This window comes from Lissotriton vulgaris, chromosome 1_1 (genome assembly GCF_964263255.1).
Source record: "Lissotriton vulgaris chromosome 1_1, aLisVul1.2, whole genome shotgun sequence".
Taxonomy (NCBI): Eukaryota; Metazoa; Chordata; class Amphibia; order Caudata; family Salamandridae; genus Lissotriton; species Lissotriton vulgaris.
In genome coordinates, this window is record NC_141685.1 from 1,553,780,324 (window position 1) to 1,553,801,210 (window position 20,887).

The window sequence follows — 20,887 nt, forward strand, 5'->3', positions numbered from 1 at the left end:
CATCTAGAAAAATACATTTTCGAATTTGTAGAAATTACAATACATTATTTCTGTATTCTTCCACAGCCCATGGGAGTTATCAGGCCAATATAAGAGGAAATCTAAACAACCATTTTGTTTGCAGTTTCTTGCTAAATTAAAAAAATAAACTGCACCCAGTCTATTGCCTATGGGAAATATAAACCAATAAAAAACCCATACATCTCTGGTACTCCTATCCTCAGGAGACCCATATGAAAAAAGCTGGGGGTCAAGCCTTGGCAAAGTTCACATTTGAATGTAATTTCCCAATCTGACATGAGATGTATTAACCAACACCGTATGGCAGTTGATCCATGTAAGTGAAAGTTTGCCCTGTATACCTTAAATTATTTCTTCACATATCGCCTCATAAACATAAAATGTAAATTACAATAAACGTAAAAACTGCTCTCTTTTACCTTGATCCTATTGTCGTTTGTAGGAGAGTGCACATTCCCGAAACAAAGAATATGGTGCTGATGAGTTGACTTTTGACATGATTGTCATGTCCTATACAGAGAGGCTCAGCTAGAATCAGCGGTATCGCTATGATGCCTCCAAAGGCTAGAATGTAATGCTATAAAAGTAAAAAGAGAAACATTTTATACATGCAAATAAGAAGTATCATTTAATATACAATTTGAACATTTCTAAACAATATAAAAAATGTCTTGTTGTACTTCAGTATGCTTCAAATTTTTATACATTTTTAAACAACTGTATCTTTGCCTCACTATGAGGTTTATGAGCACCTCTGTTTCAAGAGTTTGGATTTGGTGTTCTGTAGTATGTTTTCTTTGAGAGCCAAAGGAATCAAGTCTATTGGACCCTCTCTTTTGTTTCGAATTGTCAGCGTGTGAAGGTGACATTGAATTCAAAAATTGCAGAGGGGACATTTGATTAAAAAAAATCTGAGCCCATAAAAGTATTCCTAAGAACAGCTGCACTACTTTTTTAAATTCACAGACATATATTATCAACCAGGGCACCCAGTGTTGTCACCAGGCCCCAGGGATGGGCTCCACTGGGCCAAAAATGCCCCCCCCTTCCTTTGAGTAAAAAAAAAACAGAAATAAAAAAAAGAAACAACAGGCTTAGGGGGGTGGGTTCCCGGGGACATAATAGGCCTGGGGAGGAGGGGCCGTGTGACTCCCTTCACCATTCTGAAAATGCCTAGCCACGGGGGATCGGGTCCTCGGGGCTAAATTATGCAGAGGAAAGAGGGCTACACGGCACTCCATCACTCTGCAAATATGCCTCTCGGTGCACTGCTGGTGAGGGGATGGCATCCCTTTTCCTCCTGAGGGTTTCAGGACTAAAGTGGACTTCTTCCTCCAACCACGAGTGCACCAGGAGGTGTGTTTGTAGAGAGGTGGAGAAAGGGGGCATAGTCTCTGACGGCCTCTCAGTAATCCAGCTGTGTGGATCTTACTGGAGGTAACAGGAGGGGTAGTTGGCCCCCAAAACCCTCAAGAGCCAAAGGGACTTCATCCCCGAAACTAGTAGTGTGCCAGGAGGCCCATTTGCAGAGTGGTGGTGAAAGGGGGCATGCTCACTGAACACCTCTCTGCAAACTCACTGTGTGGGACTTACTGGAGGTGACAGGAGGGGTAGTTGGTACCTAAGGACGCATTCACCCAGACACACAGGGATATATTTACAAGCCCCTATCACCACCACGTCACTTTTTGCGATGTTGTGGTGGTGATGGGGCTTTGCCTTATTTCCAAGGCAGCTTTAAGTCACTTAACATAGCCTTGAAAATATGGCACCCTTTCATGTTATACTTAGTGTGAAAGGGGAGGGCGTTCCACAGCAACACCCATTGATTTTGACACTGCTCCATATTTACAAGGTTAGCGTAAATATGGGGCAGCACCAACTGAGACCAGGGAAAACCTGGTCTTACCCTGGCGCAACGAGAAGAAATGCTTAATTTCTCCTTGTTTTTGATGTTTCCATGTGTGTAGCATTGTAAAGCACAAATGGAAACAGCAAAATGCCATAAATTATTTATGTGCAGGAAGGTGCCTCTTCCTGCACATAAACAATCTTTTTTTAAAATGATGTTTTGCATGTGTCCTGCATTAAGCATCTCACATAGAAGTTACAAAACACCTTTGAAAGATTTCCCTAGGGGGTGCGGCACAGTAGCAGGTGGGCTGTCATTTTAAAGGTTTTCAAAAGTATCCAATATGTAGCCAGCTTAGGCACCTCCATCAAATCGTTTGTAGTTCTCCCGCAGCTAAATACAGTTAGAGTCATGTTTTGTGGACATGGTATTTGGCATTTTGGCCAATGACCTGCATCTGCCAACCTCATAATGCTGGCTTTACTATCTCGTTATCAGAAATATATTTCTTTTTTTTTACAAATCTTTTTTGAGAAAAGTAAACATTGCAGTGCAATGACATTTATTTGCATGATATAACATTGAATTCATATTCTGATCCTGGGCAAATAATGTCAACAGTTACACAAGCCATGTATCTTAAGCTCCCTCCGTCCCCTATCACCAATCGGACTCCAACCCCAGAATGCCCCATCTGCCCTTGTGTGCAACCAGCATGTAAATCATCCCTCTCTCTTCATTCCACTTTCCCCACAACTTGGTCCATTCATCTGGACAGCCGAACTCTCGTAGACTGCCATCTCTGCCAGCATGCACCAGTCCATATCCTTGTTCCTCTCAGTCAATGTGGGGGCCAATGTGGCTCTCCACATTTGAGCTATGTTTCTTTTGGTGACCATAAACCATAATGTCATACAGAGACGCTCTTTGCTATTGAGTTCTGTCTCTTCCCATAAATTCAAGAGACACCACTTTGACGATTTGGTCATGTCGATATTGCATACATTCCAAATACAGGACATTATTTCTTCCCAATATTCCTGAAATGCTGTGCATCCCCAAATCATATTCAGATATATGACCTCATGCCCGCACCCCCTAAGACATTGCGCTGGCTCAGACCTCCCCATTTTGATGAATGTACTGCAAGCGAAGTATGTTCTGTGGACAATTTTGAGCTGTATTAGTTGAAATCAAGATCGTATGCCCACCTCTTTAGAGGCAACCATAGCCTCCTGCCATTCATCCTCCTCTAGGAAGGTCTTCCTCTCAGTGACCCCGGAGGATGGACAACAGTTCCGGTGAATTATTAAGGGTTTGCGGTATATGAGGGAGATCCTCTTCTTCTACATATAGTCATCTACCTAACTTTCCTCCAGTTGGGAAGTTTCTGGTAGCTCCATCCCTTTTGGCAGCGCTCCCTTCAATGCGTGACTGACCTGGAGATAACGGAAGGCGTCCAAGAGTGCTAGTTGATAGCCCATCTGTAGGTCCGCAAAGGGAAGCAGCCTCCCTCCGACCCACAAGTCCCCCACCCTAGAGAGACCAATCAAGTGCTATTTGTTGAAACCCTGCTGCCTTGCTAATAGTCCCAGTTTCCCAGTATCCCACAGTGGGGTCGCACAGTGTGATTTTATCCAGCCAGCCTAAGGCAGCCAGCTTCTCCTGCCAGACTTTATTGTGTGACCGAAGTTAGGTTATGGAATGAGCTGCGCCTACCCCCTCCATATATCGCCTCACGGTTGCTTGTTACAGCAGTCCATTTTGTACGCCAGCTCGTCTTGGGGCAGGTGGACCCAGTGATTGACCACTTTGGGCTGGGCCTCACAGTGGTATTTCTGGATTGCTGGGAGTGCTATTCCACCATCGTACCAGCTTCTGGTCAATTTTGGGATAATTATCCTAGGAGACGCCCCTCCCATAGGAGTTAACAAACCACGACGTCCACCGACCGAAAGTACATATGCAGCACCGGATGCGGGGTGTTATGGAGGACATAGAGGTAGCAAGGCAGGACTATCTTTTTTAAAAATGATGCTCTTCCCAAAAGGGACAACAGCAATAGTTTCTCAAGCGCAGCAGTGGGGGTTCTAAGTTGCAATTATATACAGATTAAGGGTATTTAGCTATGTAAATCCCCAGATAGCAAAATCCCTCTGAGACTACCCATACTGCATAATCTCTGGGGAGGCATGGGGGTCACCCCAGAGTACCTATGTTAACAATTTCTAACAATTTAAAGTGTAGCCAGAGTATTTACGATACAAGTCAAATGTGTGCAGCAGTCTGTGTAGCATGGCTCTCGCTTTTGGAATGTACAACAAAATGTCATCTGCATAAAGGGAGATCCTGTCTTCCCACTCCATATACCACCGTAGCCCCCCTTATCAGTGGATTGCTCCATATCCATACAGCTAATGGCTCAACCACCAGTCTGAAAATCAGTAGGGAGAGGGGGCAACCGTGCCTCGATGTAGCAGAAAAAGTTTTGACATGCCCCTGTTTGCTGTCACTTGGGCCAGTGGTACGGCGTACAGGTTAAAAACCGAGGTCCAAATCCCTGTTTTTTATGACTGCAAACATGAATGATTATCAAAAAGAAGGGAGGTCTCCTTGCAGTTATAATCTGGGAAGGAAGTGATGTGTGATCAATAAGGGAGAAGTCCCAAAGCTTCCCTAAGAGGAAAATAACTTATCGGGAGGAAACGAGGGACAAGCGGAGCAGGGAGGCCGACAAGATTAACAAAGAGCCGGTCAATATTATAAAAAGACCATCAGAATTGCAGATAAAGACGTTGCTGGAATTATTGAAAAGATCCAGTCACACGTGGCTCCACAATCCCTGACGTAGGGCAAATTGATCATAAAATTCGGTGGCTCCCTTGACCTTGGACAGTCCACAGAACACAGGCAATTTGAAGGAATCTGTGTTGAAATACGAAATCACTATTAGACCATACCAGAAGGACCTAAGCACTATAAAGTGATTGGGTGAAGAATACCGTCTGATTGATTACAGAGATGGAATTCATTCCCCCTTTTTAACTAATAAGAACACTGTCCTGATGAAGGTGTTAATACACAAACGGAAATGCTGCGTCAGCAATTTGTATTTTATTGTTCTTTAAATGACAATTTGTTTTTTATTGTTCTTGAAATGATTGGATATATTTTTAATCCTATTGTGATAACTTGAATTGACACATATTTAATCCTTTTGTATGGCACTGTAATTTTGTATTTATTATTGCATTATATGTAATAAATTGTACAATTTCTATATCAATTTAATTGATTTTGTATTTGTGTTCTACTCATTTGCTCTTATTATTGTAATGTGGTTGCTATTTTTTTTGGTACTTTGAGTTATGAGGGGTTATACAAAATAGGATGCAAACATGAATGGCCACTCCACTGTATCAAACACCATCCACGTGTCTAACAATAGCACTGCTGCATCCTCCCGTATATCAGCAGCTCTGTCCAACACCCCATGCAAACATCTCAGGTTAAGGGCGTAGTGCTCCTACCCGGCATATAGCCAGATTCATCTGGGTGGATCAGTGACTATATAACTTGGGTCAGTCGGGTCGCCAACATCTTTGCCAGTATTTTAACTTCTGAATTTAGTATCAAAGTTGTCCTATAAGAGGCGTACTCCTCCAGAGGTTTCCCTTCCTCATGAATCACTACAATGTTTGCTATCCTTTGGTCTTTCAGCACACATCCCACTTCACAGCCCTCCGAGAACATCTTTAGGAGAAGGTACTCTACCTTCGCAGCCATAAGTTGGTATAGTTCGATGGACAGGCCTTTGGGGCCTCTCAAGCCTTTACCGATTTCAGTCCCCAAATGGCCTGGGCAACCTCACTTTCCATGTGTTCTTGTTTAAGGAGGTCTCTGTCTTTAGCTGCAAGGCCTGGCACCTAAAGGCCATCCAGCATCCCCCTCTCCTCCTCAATCATGGCTGTGGAGGATTAGGCGTATAGACGCTCATAACATTTCACAAATGTGCTCGTTGTTCCCTGTCTGTCACGCACTTGAGTACCATCCACCGACTTCACTACGAACACCCATCCCAACACCACTTCTCGTTTGTCTAGCCACGCTAGAAGCTTACTTGCTCTATCTCCAACCTCATAGAGGCGGTGGTGTGTCGTGCTGTACAGGGCCTTGGCCGCATTATCAAAAATACTTATGCTCAGAGAGAATACACAGAGAGCTCTTATTCAGTTCAGAAATACGAGCTACACATCACCCAGCATGAAAATGAGAATTCATTATCCAATTCTTTGGGATCATCCCCTTACAACTTCACCATATTGTTTGAGCCCCTGCAGGCCCTAAAAGCTTCTTCTATGGCTTGGGACATTACTGTTAATACCATACCTGCCATCTCTGTGGCTGTGACATCAGCAGCAGACTCTCCCCCACTGTCTCATGTATACAGTCTCATACACACATATCTCCTGGAATTAAACCGAACTTATATCAAGGACCAAATTCACAGCCCTCTGGGTAGCCACCATAACCCCTTGATATATCCAGCTTTTTGCAACTAACCTCTTGATCCAGTCCAGCTACACCAAAACAAAAGCACATAAACTGACTCCCCACAAAAAGAATGGACCACCTGAAGGTATGATTTACATGAGAGGTTTGATTACTGAAGCTTGCATGCTGCTCTTTTCATTCCGTAAACAAGCAGCGTTAATGGCATGCATCACTGCAACAGTTTTGACAGATAAAGGAAAAAAAGAGACAGGTTTGACAGAGAAAGGAAAAAAGAGACAGGTTTGCAGAGACTTGAAAAAGAGTTTCTGCACATTTGATTGTGTGTGTTAGCATAAAACCTTGATCTATTATCTTTGACAATTCCAGTTGTGTTTCATATTATAACGAGTAAATGTTCTTCATTTTGTTACATAGATAACATTACAAAAATTAAAACCCACCTTAAATGCATTGTTAGTGGTGTGGGAAAATGGCTGCTGGGCCTATTGTATTAAATTCCCAAATGTTTACAGCCCCGAGGGACGATTTGCAGGCTTATCAGCTTAATTGAAGAACAGTAGTATTTCTTTAATAGGGGAACATTGTCTTTTTTTCATAAATTTGTCAGCACTGCCCAAAGAATGCTGAATATGCCTGTTAGATCTTGCTACTGTGTGATTGATGACATGGGTTTTGTCAGCGAATATGATTTCTTTGCATCTGTTTCCTTACATGGACAATCCATAAATGCTTAAACTTCAATCTATTCCAGCTGCCAAAAGTTAGAAGCTATGTTTACCTGAAATGGTGCTAGAGAACAACCCTGTCTGCTTCCTCTCTATAAAGATTGAGCGATTTACCTTTGCTCGTGTGCAGAGGGGCAGGTTTTTAGTGTAACGCATGTTTATTATATTGCTAACATGTAGAATAAAACGAAAAGATTAAAGTGTGCTGAAAAAGAACTTTTTGTATAGTATATCTTGAGCCAAATGATTTGATGGAAATCGCACTTTTGGATTTAAAGTACTAATGCACTAAGATCTACGACAAAGAGTGTAAAACTAATATTTGTTTAAGGGATCTGAACATATCCCTTGCTGCGAGTACTCTCTCCTTAAACCCTAGTGCTGGAAACCCAGCCATCCAGTGCACATTAAGGATCCGGACGTGTACCTGCTGCTGCTGCATATTAATTTTGTGCTACTTTGTGCAGGTTGATAAGCGTAGAATGTCTGAAACCTGGTTTCAGCTAGAGGTTGACCTGTGTGGCGACATACAGTCCTATTTAGTTGAATGGCCAGGCGAAGTGGTGGAACTCTCTCCCCCCTCACACCCGGGCTCTTGAAGACCTTTTGCAGTTTAGACGCGCCATTAAGACAATTTTATTTGTCTAGCTTTTATTAAATTGTTTTCTGCTGTTCCCTCTTTCTGGCCTTTTAACGGAGTTGTGTTTTGTGTACCTTGTTAAGCGCCAGGACGCCCCTTTGCTGGGGCAGCTGTGCGCGGTATATGTTCGAATAACATAACATAACATAACATAACATCTGACTTCTTTGGGTCTTGTTCCTTGGCCCACCCATTTGCAACAGAGGAGGGGCTAACTGATGACTGTAGGCTTTTTAAATTGTATGACTCTTCCTCCAGAGTAGGGCATGCAGGAAAACACGGCGCATGCCAGGCTTGTTTAGGGTTTCAAAGCTTGATTTATCATACAATTCCAATTATGAGTTTCAATAAGAAGGTTCGTTAGAAACACTAACTAACTTGGAGTCAGCAAGTTTGAAGGTCTGGCCTAGCCCTAGCCAGAACGCACATCTAGGGCTATATTTACCAACATTTTGTGCTGGGTTGTCATCCCAAAAATGACACAAATCTGTGCAAAATGTTTATTTGACATTTACTTTCCAGTTTAGCTGCAAAGATGCCTGAAAGTAACACAAAGCGACACCTAGTGCTGCTTTGCATTACTTAGCGTTCAGCTAGCTTGCTATGGGTTGTACATGGGTATTCTGACCTATTTTTGCTGGTTCTAGAACTCTGGGTACATTACCACTGCTAATCAGTGCTAAAGTGCATATGATATCTGTCTAAATTGTAATGGTGATTAGTGTAACTATGATCAGCATACTAAGAAGACCCTAGCAAAATGCTGCTAATGGGCCTGCAGCACTGTTTGTGCCACCCACATGAGTAGCCCTTCAAACATGTCCCAGGCATGCCACTGCAGAGTCTGCGAGGGCAGTTTTAGACTGCCATGAAGACCTGGCAAGTGCACCAACTTGCCAGGCTCACACCTTCACTTTTACTACATGCAGGGCATCCCTAAGGTAGGGCCAAGGTAGCTCCATGGGCAGGATGCAGTGTATTTGAAAGGTAGAACATGGACTGGTGTGTTTTATGTCTCCTGATAGTGAAATACTGCTAATTTCGTTTTTTCACTATTGCAATGTCTATCTCTCCCCTAGGTTATCATTGAAGTTTCCTTGTAACCACTTACAAGTGTAACTTACAATTACGAAGAGATGGAGATTTAGAGTTTGGTGTCCCTGAACTCACAATATAGAAATACATCTTTTAGTGAAGTTGGTTTTTAAACTGCATGTTTGCAAATGCCACTTTTTCAAAGTAGGCATTCTCATTTTCTTGCTTTACCATTCTGTGCGTCTGCCTGTGGAATCCACGTCTGGTTTAGCCTGACAGTTGGGCTGTTTGTACATTCCCTCCAGACAACCACACAGAGGGAGTTGAGGCATGCCCTGCATGTCCTGATTGGGACATCACCAGGCTAGTGGGTCTTCCTGAGCTAGAGTGGTGGGAGGACTTGTCACTGACAGCTGAATAGGGCTGTGCATGTCCTCACACAAAGCTGTCTCCACCCCTGTAGTGTGTCTGAAGCCAGGTCATAGAAAGGCAGGGTTTGGGCACTACAAAGACTTTCCTTTGATGTTTGCCTACTTCAAAGGCAGAAATTGGTATAAATACTGGAGGTGTGACACCATGACTTCAGAACACTTCTGCTGCCTGCTGGCTCCGTCTTGGACAACAAAAGGACTGGACTTTTCTTTCAACATCCTTCTTGCCAAGGTGCTCCAAGGGCTTGTGTGTACTTGCCACCTGCCAAAATGTTTCAGGGCCATCAAAGACTTCATCTGCAGCCCCTATACTGCTCTGCTCGGAGTTTTCACCTGGCAAGGGGTGCCAACTCCAGTTCTGGACCCTTGGAGGTGGTTTTGCTGCAAAGTACGGAGAAAATCCAAGCATCGACCTTCAGGGCCTGTTTTTTTTAAGCAGCCCTGCTGTGAGGCGAAAATACCAATGCATTGCCATGGTGTGGCCGAATAATCAATGCAGCGCATTCCATGTGGCTCAAAGATCACCACAGCCGAGTCCTGAGCACTGTGTCTCTGACATTTGGGGCACCCATTACGACTCCGGCGCAGGCCCTGTTGTGCATTGGAAGACATCAATACATCACCTGCCATGGGGCTGGAAAATTGATGAGTCGCCTGGTTCCCCACTGCTGCATCGACCCAGCGCATATGGATTTTCACACATCGCACCTGTGCACCACGTTCATGATTGAGGTAACCCAGAAGTAAGGAACCAAGGCCGGTCGTCTGGAGATTGATGCTTCACCACCCTTTGCAGTAAGGAATCGACTCATCACCTTCCCTCACAGTAAGGAATCAACGCATCACCTCCCCTGTGCTGCAGTAAAGAATTGGTGCTTCACCTCCCCTCGCAGTAAGGAATTCTTCACCATTAATATCGAAAGCTACATTTGAGATTGCTTTTGCTGAACTTGAAATGTGGGGCCACTGGTGATTTATTCTATTCTATATCTATTCTAATTTTAGAATGATGTTCATTTATTTCACCATGATTTTACAGTGCATTCAATCATTCCCTCTTAAATATCCCCCATAGGAATTTAGTAGCAAAAATGCAAATTCTACTGTTACAGGTGAAGTTAGTTTTAAAAAATATTGCTTTCAACCACACACAATGATGTTTGACAATATTCCCATTGATATTCTAGGGGCAGTACACTCAGTTTAAATTGTGATATGTACCATTTTTCATACTATATTGCTGTTTGTTTATTGTCATAAAATGTAAATTCCAATTTTGTAGATCCAAATAATAATGATTGTTGAGAACACCTCATAGCACATTCCAATGATTTAATTGTTTCTTCTCTTTGCTTCTCATCAGTTCTTCCTCTTTTCCTTGCATTTTTGCTCAGCCAACTTATTAAATATATATTTTTTGTGTCTTATTGTCTTTCAGAAGCATACCTTTCAAAGGTACTGGATGATAATCTGAAGCCAAAAATAGTGCTCCAATCTGTAGGTTTGAAATAAATATTGATTGCCCAATATCTATAGTCTAAAAAGTGTTTGCATCCAAAAAGGTGAATTAATTTGTCTGTATGTTACTTGTGATTTTGTTCCTTGAGTCAAGAGAGGGCAAATAGTATATAGTTCTCTCTTCTTTCTTTCTCAACCTGACCAGATGAAAAATATCATCAATATATTTTCTATGTCTTCTATTGTACTGTAGGTTTGTAACCTTCTTCTTGCTACTATTTCAAAGAGAGATTTGCCACCATTGGGGATATGTTGGAGATAATTGAGACTACTTTTGTTGGCAGATAATACAGATACTTCTACATAAAATAGTTAAATTTTAAAATGAATTCCCTTAGTCGCAATATGTATGTAGTATGTAACTCCATTTTCTATGTCAGAATCTGATAAATGATGTTTGATACTATCCATTGTACCCACGTGAATAATAATTAACATACTAGCATATTATGTCTATAATGCATATATATATATATATAATCCAAATCTAGATAGGACTCATTAAAATTTTTTTAGGTTTGGCCTGCACAGCACTTGCGCTGTGCTTGTGAAATCTAATGTTTTTAATACATCTTAAAAGGACTTACATCATGCCTTCACTTTTCATTGGTCCATATGCATGCCATTATTGCTTTCCTCCGTTTCAATTGGTTGTAGTCTGTTCTCCCTTCTGTGGCCCTCTTATTAGTGAACTGTGGCCTAACTGCTCATTCCCATCCGTGTTGGTGGTTCAAACTTTTTTTCTTTTAGTTAATGCTGCATACAATTTACTGTTTACATTTTGTTATCTTTCCCTCTGAACAACTAATATTGCTAGATTTTACTAGTAAACAAGCAGTCACAAGTGAAGCTAACTTGCATGCAATAGGATAATGATTGAACTGCTGCATCAGGTGCAGTGGCACCGGAGCCAAAAGTTTTCATAACTCCTCTAAACACCAATAATTGCTATAGGTTGCTTTTAAACAGGCAGTCACAAATGCAGTTATCTTGCAGGCACTAGGGTCATGATTTGAATGGTGTTCCAGGTGCTGTGACAAGAGGGCCAACAACTCTAGGAACCCCTCTAAGCACCAAATATCGCTATATTCTACTACTAAATAGGTAGTCTCAGGTTCAGTTACCTTGCAGACAATAGGGTCATGATCGAAATGGTGCAGCAAGTGCAGTGGCATTGGGTTCCAAAGTTGAAAATAACTCTTCTAACGACAAAATAGTGCTATGTTTTACTAATAAACAGACAGTCACAAATGCAGTTATCTTGTAAACACTTGGGGCATGATTTGAATAGTGCACAAGGTGCAGTGGCACTGGGCCCAAAAGGTGTCAGAACTCCTCTAAACACCTAATATTGCTATATTTTACTATTAAATGGGCAGTCACAATTGCAGTTACATTGTGCTAATAGGGACATAGTTTGAATGGTACATCAGGTGCAGTGGCACCGTGGTCAAAAGCTCATGGGACCCCACTAAAGAGATTATTGCTAAATGTTATTACTGAACAGATAGTCACAAGCGCAGTTATCTAGCAGGGTCTGGGGTCATGATTGCAGCAGGCGCAGTGACACTGGGACCAAAAGCTCTACGTACACCACTAAAAACCTAATTTTGCTATATTTTACTACTAAACAGGCAGTCACAATAGAAGCTACCTTGCAATTCAAATTGGCTTCATTTAAGGAGCACATCAAGAGCAGTAGCCCCAGGTCGTAAAGCTCTATGGACCCCACTAAGCACAGATTCTTGCTAAATTTAACTAGTAAACAGACAGCCACAAGTGCAGTTACCTAGCAGGCACTACAGTCATGATTACAATGGTGCAGTAAGTGTAGTCACACCAGGACCAACAGCTCTAGGCAAACCACTAAACACCTAAAATTGCTAAATTATACTACTAAACAGGCAACCGCAAATGCAATTATCTTGCGGGCACTTGGGTTATGATTTGAATAGTGCAGCAGGTGCAGTTACACTGGATCCCAAAGCTCTAGGAACCCCTCTATACACCAAATATTGCTATATTTTACTACAAACAGGCAATCACAAGGGCAGTTACCTTGCAGGCAATGGGGTCATGTTTTGAATGGTGCAGCAAGTGCTGTGGCATCAGTCTCAAAAGTTATCAGATCTCCTCTAAACACCTAATATCGCTATATTTTACAGCCAAACAGGCAGTCACAATTGCAGGTACATCAGGTGCACTGGTGCCAGGGCATAAAGCTATAGGACCCCACTAAACACAGATTATTGCTAAAATGTACTACTAAACATGCAGTCTTAAGTGCAGTTATCTAGCAGGCACCAAGGCCATGATTTCGATAGTGCAGCAAGGTCAGTGGCACCGGGACCAAAAGGTCTAGCACCCCACTATACACTGATTATTGCTAGATTTTACAACTAAACAGGCAGTCACAAGTGAAGTTATCTTGCAGGCACTAGGGTCATAACTAGAATGGTGCAGCAGGTGCAGTGGCACCAGGCCCAACCGTTGTGGTTTTATTTTTCTTACGTTAAGTCTTCACAGTGTTTACTCTTTACCAATACTTATCTTCCCCTGGCTGCACACATCCAAAATGTTCTTGTTTAATTCTGATTTAGTGGGTGGAAATTTTAACTAATTTAAAAAAATATATAATTTTCTTCCAATAATAAAATGTAATTTCTTTTTGTGTCATTAGTTTGTTCTGGGTGCATTATGTGGCATAAACCCGCTTCGTAGTTCTCTGAAGACATGTTTTATCCTCCTTTTTCAGTTGAGATAGTTTCTGTATAACATTACAGCACCAGACAACTAACTGCCTCAGAGTCTTGGACTGTAAACATGGCCATGAGCCTGTTCTAAATGTATTGCTCAAGTTTTGTGATTGCAGCCTGTTCCTGGCCGATAAGGGAGAATGTATAGTTTCAAGAGCAGCGAATTTGAAAACTCAAGTTACTGGGCATTGTTGTCACATTGTGTCAAAGCTTGTCCTTGTGAGCAAGCGTGTTTGGTGACTGTATGGGATTTGTGCTGCTTTTTTTTCAGAAGGTATCTATTATTTTGGAATACTTTTAAATAAAAAAAACAAGTTTTTTTCTTCTTTGGTGAGAATTCTCAATTGTTGTAACACTGGACGTTTAGTAAGCAGGTAGGTGATTAGATTAGTTATTCAGACTGGCGTTTACTGTGCAGATTGCATTGTTCCCTCACCAAAAACATGTTATATCGTTTGCTGTATTTTGCGTTGGCCGTATGAATAAGCAAGGTGGTAAGTGAGCAATACTCGGTAAACTGAAGCAGGAGTTATTTCTTAATAGAGTGAATTTTGCTGTTCATCTCTACGTGGAAAATGCATCCCTATTTATTTGCCTACTTTTAACACATAGTTTAGCTTAACGATTGCAAGCCAGAGTTAACAGGCATTGGTAAAAACCAATAGGTCTATCATTGGCAAGCAAGTCTCATTTTTGTTTTATTTGCTAGCATATGCTACTAATGTTTCCTAAGCATGGCAGCTATATTGTGAAATTGAAGTTTTACTCATAAAAAAAGTTAACCATTTGTTATGAATTAATATTGGAGTCCTGGGGCTTAAGAAGAGGCAGGTGTATTAGAACAGATATCGGTAATCGTCCATGGCAATAAGAAAATGTATTATTGGCTTCGAAATACTGCAACCGAAAGACATACTTTAAAACACAGGGATGATTTAAAAAAAAAAATGGAAAGAAAAAGGCTTCTGTAAAGTAAAGTACTGAGACATTAGCCTTGGCACTGAAGTGCATTTTCTTTTAACCAGATGTACCCTGGCAAAACGCTGTAACTGACTGCACAATAGAGTTAATGGCTGATGGCTAAGATCTGACCCTAAGCCCTTCTATGTGTGTATTAAGTAGATAATTCTTTATTTATTATTCCATTTTATTGCTTGAAGTGAATCAGAGCACGAGAAAGCTATGAGGCACAGCTTGCCAGAACAGACTCGCTGGACAGCTTCATCTGAACTGACGGTGGACAATGCAAAGTCTCGTAAAACAACAAAGTGCAGACTGCCCATTAGGATGTAAGGTACTGTGTTCAGCAGACCTAGGTGGGTCCCTGTAGTTAGCACACTCTCCATTAAGGTTTGCCTGCACTCTTGACTTTGTCCCCGTCCAGCACAACAAGATATCCACAGTTGGTACTTAGTGCATTTTGGTTCTATTTTCACTAAAGTCATTAAACGTGACTATCTCCAGTGCTATTGATTGTCTTTTTGTCATTTTGGTCTTGTTTTATTTATTGAAAAGTACTCTATTTTTCGAATCTGGTGAGGGATCCTTTTGTGGTGTGTTTTCACTGTGTTACTGTTTGAAGTGTTGCACCAATACTTTACACATTGCTTCTAACCTAAGCCTGATTGCTCTGTGCCAAGCTACCAGAGGTTTGAAAACAGGTTAATTTTAGGTCGGCTTGTGCCTCACCCTTATAAGTACAGTAGTTGCTGATTGAGTAAGGTTTCATCCCCCCTCTACAATTAACCCACTTTCTCACACATACCATTAAGGAAACAGATTGTTCCCTCATATTTATAAAGTAATATAAAACCAGAAAGAAAGATCTACGTTTATATATTCACAGCTGACACCAAATGTGCAAAAGTTATATCACAACTGCAGCATAATGGAAAACTGAGAATGAAAATATAGTATTTATATAACAGTTTATGTAAATGTTAATTTGATGTATTTTGCCCAAAATTAAATGTGTAGTGAATTGTAAGTTTACCCCATTTTGCACAAATTAATTGTTTACAGAAAATGCCTTGATACTTAAAACAAATACATTCTTAAAAGATGATCAAGTAAATACACTGCAATTCACAAAGTGAAACGCATTTTGTAACAAAAAGAGCTGTTTGTAACAGTACTCAGCACAAAAATAATTCACAGAAAAAGATAGTGATTAAAAAATCTTACGGCTTGATCTAGAATTCGGCAGACAGGGTACTCAGTCGTAAATGTGACTGAGTACCCTGTCTGCCAAACATTCGACCTGCCCCCTCAATTATGTGTTGGGTGAATAGTCAGTTTTCCGTGAGCTGGTTGGCTCCACCTTTGGAGAATTTAGTGCAACAGCCCAATGGAGTAGGGTTCATATTAGTAAGTTCATCAGACCAGACCACCTGCCCTATTTAGAGTAAATGGTCTAACGTCTTTTTTGCTATCTGTCACCGCCAGGTAAAACCTGGTGGTCGTGATCAGAAAATAAAATAATGACCCACTGGGAGGGGCTCCGAGAGTGAGAGGGTCATTATGTTTTTCTTTTTAAGAAACAATCTATCTTCCACTTTAGGAGTTAACTAGTGAAAAAATATAGTTTTAGGGCTTGGCTACTTAAAAGATGGCAACCATGCTCCAAAGTTACAGTGCCTTCACTGAAGCTGCTAGGTGTGTGTGAAGGCACGGAGATCACTGCAAGGTTGGTGGTAATATGTTTGGTGGGCAGCAGACCAGTCAGGGTGTCAGAGGGTCTGAAATCTGCCTTTCTGATGGAAAATCAGGGTCTAAATCAGGGCCTAAATCTTGATACACTCTGGAATGTGGTTGTCAAGAAAAAATATTACAATTAACGGAACAAAATGTAAACAGAGAAGCCGAGAATGTGTTAATGTAAACAGGAGAAAACCAACCTGAAATCCCAGTAGAATGCAGAGGTACCATGGTGGTGTATCATTAATGGAGTAAATGAGTTCTGCGGCCGGTCCTACAGCTGTCTTTTCCTTTGTGCTTTCAATTACTGGTGATACATAGTACTTGTTTGATTTGCACACGTTCTGTTTCTCAAAAATGTTGTTATTCTGTAAATAAAACAAAGAGGAATGTTGTTAATTTGTCTCTTGTATATCTCAAGCAATTTGGTTTCCATTTTAATTATACCATTTCCTGGAGAACATTCTGGAGAACATTTCTTACTACATTAGCCTTCGTCTGGCTAGGATTTCTTTGGGTCTGTATTCGGAATGCTTACACTTAGGCCCAGATTTACAAAGCTGCCATACAGTGTGGCACCCAAAGTTGCTGGGCTGTGTGAGAGAGAGAGGGCAGGGCAGCGCCATATCTTATAACATATGGCACTGTCTTGCTCTCTTATTAGCACTAAGCAAACATGAGGAGATGATGGACGGAGCTCAAAATCTTTTCAGGCACACACCCTAGTCACAGATCTAGATTGAATCCATCATGGTTCTTTAGCTCACTTTGCCACCCTGGTTCAGACCCAGCTATATGCAAATCAGTCTTCACCCTGTGCCTCATGGGAACAGTCCAGCAAGCCAGGTCTTCCTTCAACCAGAAACAAGCATCCTGGGACTGGTTTCGGGGTAACACCCCTCATCAGCCAGGCTAGCTTGACTCCAGTGGCAAAGTGAGCAAGGGACCCATGTCTGGCCACATCATGCCAACTTAGGGTGAACAAAGCAAACACAAGGAGACGATGGACAGAGTGCTGAAACTTTTCAAGCACTCACCCCCAGTCACAGATCTGGGTTGAATCCAACATCGTTCTTTAGCTCTCTTCCACAAAGTGACAAAGTGAGCAAGGGACCCACGTCCAAATGTTAGCATTTTTCACCCTGAGATGGATGGGTATGCCCAGTCGAGTCAAGCTAACCTGGCTGATGAGGGGTGAAACTCCAAAACAGGCCCCAGGATGCTTATTTCCAGTCCAGCAAAAAAGGTGAACCTGGCCTAGCAGTTCGGGCCGGACTGTTCCCAGAGGGAGCAGGGTCAAGACTTATTTTCACATGGCTGAGTTCAAACTGGAATTGCATGGGAGCAGAAGAACAATGGATGGTGGCCCAGATCTCTGTACTGGGGTGAATGTATGACATTGTTCTGCTTTCTGTTCATCAATTGTTCTTTTTGCACTCTTCCTAGCACTGGCACATAATCAGACTGGGTCCAAATCACATAGGTAAACTTATACGTTTGGTCTAAATGTAAACCAAAAGTCTAAGTTTACAACTTTGGGAATCCACAAAAGGCATTTAAGAGTACTTTCTTTATGTCTGCACTCGGCGGCCTTTGTAAACTCCAAAGTCGTAAACTTAGCCATTTGGTCAAAGTTTAGACCAAACGTCTATGCTTACCTTTGTGAATTGGGCCCACACTGTCTACCACAACTCACACACCTTTGTGTTATAGTGAAAAGGTGTCTGAGCAAAGTACTATGCCAACACAAAATGTAAAACGTTTCCTTCTTCTGATTTGTGCTTTTCAGTGCAGGACACACGCAAAGTCAGAAATATTAGGAGAAATAAAAGCCAGGGCCGGCTTTAGGGCAGTGCAACTGGTGCGGCCTCACGGTGCACTGATCTGGGGAGGGGGGCGCTGACCTCGGAGGGGGTGCTGCGTTTAGCAATAACTTATGATTGGAAAATGCCTGCGGTAGAGTCCTTGTGCGTACAGTTTTCAGGCAGCAATACAAATGTCAAGATAACTCTTGTGATTAATGTTCCTGCTAGGAGATCAGAGTTTTGTCTAATGTCAGTTTTTACTTGCCATAAAGTAGCCCAGAGGGTTACTATGCCTGCTGCAAAGAAGTCTTGCCATGCAGATCACAGATCTGTTTGTATGTGGACAGCTGAGTGGATTAATGCTTTTGCACAGATATTCATTTGTCACTGCACTTTATAAGATGCATGGCTTGGACGGCAATGTGGACGGCCGTTTAGGTCCGTCAGCTCCGCATCCCTGAGGGAAAACTAACACGCCAAACGAACCAAAATCCAACAACAAGCAGAGAACCAAGCAGGGGAAACATCCAGGAAGCAGGGAAGCTGACCAGAAGCAGGGAAAACGGTAACGGCACCAAGAGATCAACTCTTAAAACTTTGCCAAGAGCCACAACAACAAGAGCCCAAAATGGCGCCCTATGTTTGCCGTTACAAGATTTGACCAGCGATTTGTGCAACTGAGCAACTTTTCAGCACGCAGAGAGAAGGGGAAAAACAAAAAAAAAAAAAAAAAAAGAAAAGAAAAGGAACACCACCAACACGGAGAAGCAGAAACGAGGTGGTACAGCTAGCACTGTGCGGCTGAGATTACTCACCAGAGAGGCGCCACGGCGGACACCCCCACCTCCGTAAGAGAAGGCGGACACACAAGGCAGGCGAAGCGAGGTAAGCCTGCCAGACCCCGTTGAGCGGAGCGAAGTGATTCGAAGCGGGGTCAGGGAGATCGGCACCGGAAGCGACGGGAGGGAAGGCGCCATTACCGGAAGTCTTCTCCGACTCCGGGCGGAAGCTCCGGACCGGAAGCGGATGCGCGTCAGGTTTCAAGCGCCGGAAGGTCCTGATCGAGAAGAGATACTGCTGCCTGGTGATCGGTGAGTCGCGCGCCAGCCCTCGCCACAGCGAGGAGAAGCGGAGAAGAGTGTGAACGGCGTCTGAACAAGAGGCGCAGGTGGCAGAGGGACAACTGTCGGCAGAGCAGCGAGGCGACGCAGAGCAGTGGCGAGCAACAACGGAGTGGGGGAGGAAAACGCAATAAAACACAGACGACACAGCGCGAGGACAGCGCGAATACAGCACCAAGCGAGGGGGGGTGCCCACAGGAAACATTGAGATAAAATATATAAATATAACCAAAAGGCAAGGGCAAACGAAGCACTGCGCAGCAACAGCCTGCCCTGCAACGGTCAGCAGGTCAGGTCAGTAAGGCAACAAGTGGAGCCGGATGGGGGACTGAGGGACAACTCAGAATACGGCAAGAGGACGCCAAAGAGCAAACCAGAAAAGGGCAAGATCCCTAAAAGAGTACCAGCAACGAGGCTAGTACAAGGCAAAGGTCAAGGACAGGATCAAGAGCCCTAAAGGCACACACCGCAAGCGCGCAAGAGACGGGGGAGGTACCAGGCAGATCCAGACAACAAACACAACTGCATGCACCAGCCTACTCCCCAGTGCGGCAGATGCTAGGCTGAGGACCTGAGCATTGGGCAGCAAAAGAAACTGAACAGAACGCGAACGAGACAAGGCACACGCTGGCAGGTCTTAAGGCAAAGACCAGAACGAGGCACATCCGAGAGCCTAGCAGATATAGACTGCAGGGCATCTCGGCACCAACGTCAAAGGCAACAGACCTACCCAAGACATCCCTAGCGGGAGGGCGGCTAGGCGACATCCTATCAAGGAGGGGCATTGCAACAATGGCAGGCAACGAAGGGAAGGCAGCTGGAGAGCAGCAAAAAAAACCCAAGATAGACAACCATGGATCGCCTCTGAAAAATAATAAGAGCGAGACGGCCACCCTAGAAACAATCCTGCGGAGAGTTAATGAAGGGATCGAAGTGGGGAAAGATACAAAACTCAAGGTGGAGAACATGCAGCTCGAGATGGCAGCTATAAGAGCGGACCTTCATAAAACAAATACAAGAATTGAGGTGACAGAAGGCAGAATAAGCGCTGTGGAGGACGAAACAAGGGGAAACACCTAAGCCATAGCTGATCTGCAGAAAGTCACGAAAGCCATGCAAAAGCAACTAGCGGAGAAGGATGACAGGGCAAGAAGAGGCAACGTAAGGATCCTGGGGGTACCGGAAGGGACAGAAGACAAGGCGGGATCATGCGCGGCAATGCTAGAGGAGATGATCCCCAAACTCACCGGTATCACATTTGACAGAAGGTTCGAGGTGCAGAAGGCATACAGAATACCGGCAGGAAAACCATCAACAGGCAAGGGGCCGAGGGCAATAATATGCAACCCGCTCAGGCTAAGCCAAACAGACGCCATCTTTGCCTTTGCTAGGAAAAACCACAACTTGAGTTGGGAAGGAAGCAAGATTATACTAACCCAAGATTACTCCAAACCAACAGTAGAGTCAAGAAAGGGATTCCTAGCCCTCAGAGATACACTGCGCAGAAGAGGCGCCACCTTCAGCTTCGTCGGCCCAGCCAGATTCAAAGTAATAGATAAGTGGAAAACAATGATTTTTGAATGCCCGGAGGAACTAAGGAGATACCTACATGGCCCACCCGTGGAAGAGATGGAGGACAACAGGAGCCCGGGAGCGGCGAAAAGAAGCGCCTCACCGGATGAGAACGCACGCTCTGAATAAGGGAACACTGTATACGCCAAAGAGAAAGAAAAGGAACAAAACCACCAAATGGCACAAGGAACCATATCTA

At 43.1% G+C, this 20,887-nt stretch overlaps 1 protein-coding gene across 1 annotated transcript in view; it reads right to left on the minus strand.

Moving 5' to 3' along the window:
- Positions 1-20,887, minus strand: part of LOC147750799 (solute carrier family 23 member 1-like) — a 783,856-nt gene that overhangs the window by 577,570 nt on the left and 185,399 nt on the right. Inside the window, exons 2-3 of the mRNA XM_086936963.1 lie at positions 16,391-16,558; positions 441-598 (exon numbers count right to left, since the gene is read on the minus strand). Coding sequence (XP_086793089.1) covers positions 441-598; positions 16,391-16,558 — 326 coding nt within the window. The remainder of the gene's footprint in view (positions 1-440; positions 599-16,390; positions 16,559-20,887) is intronic.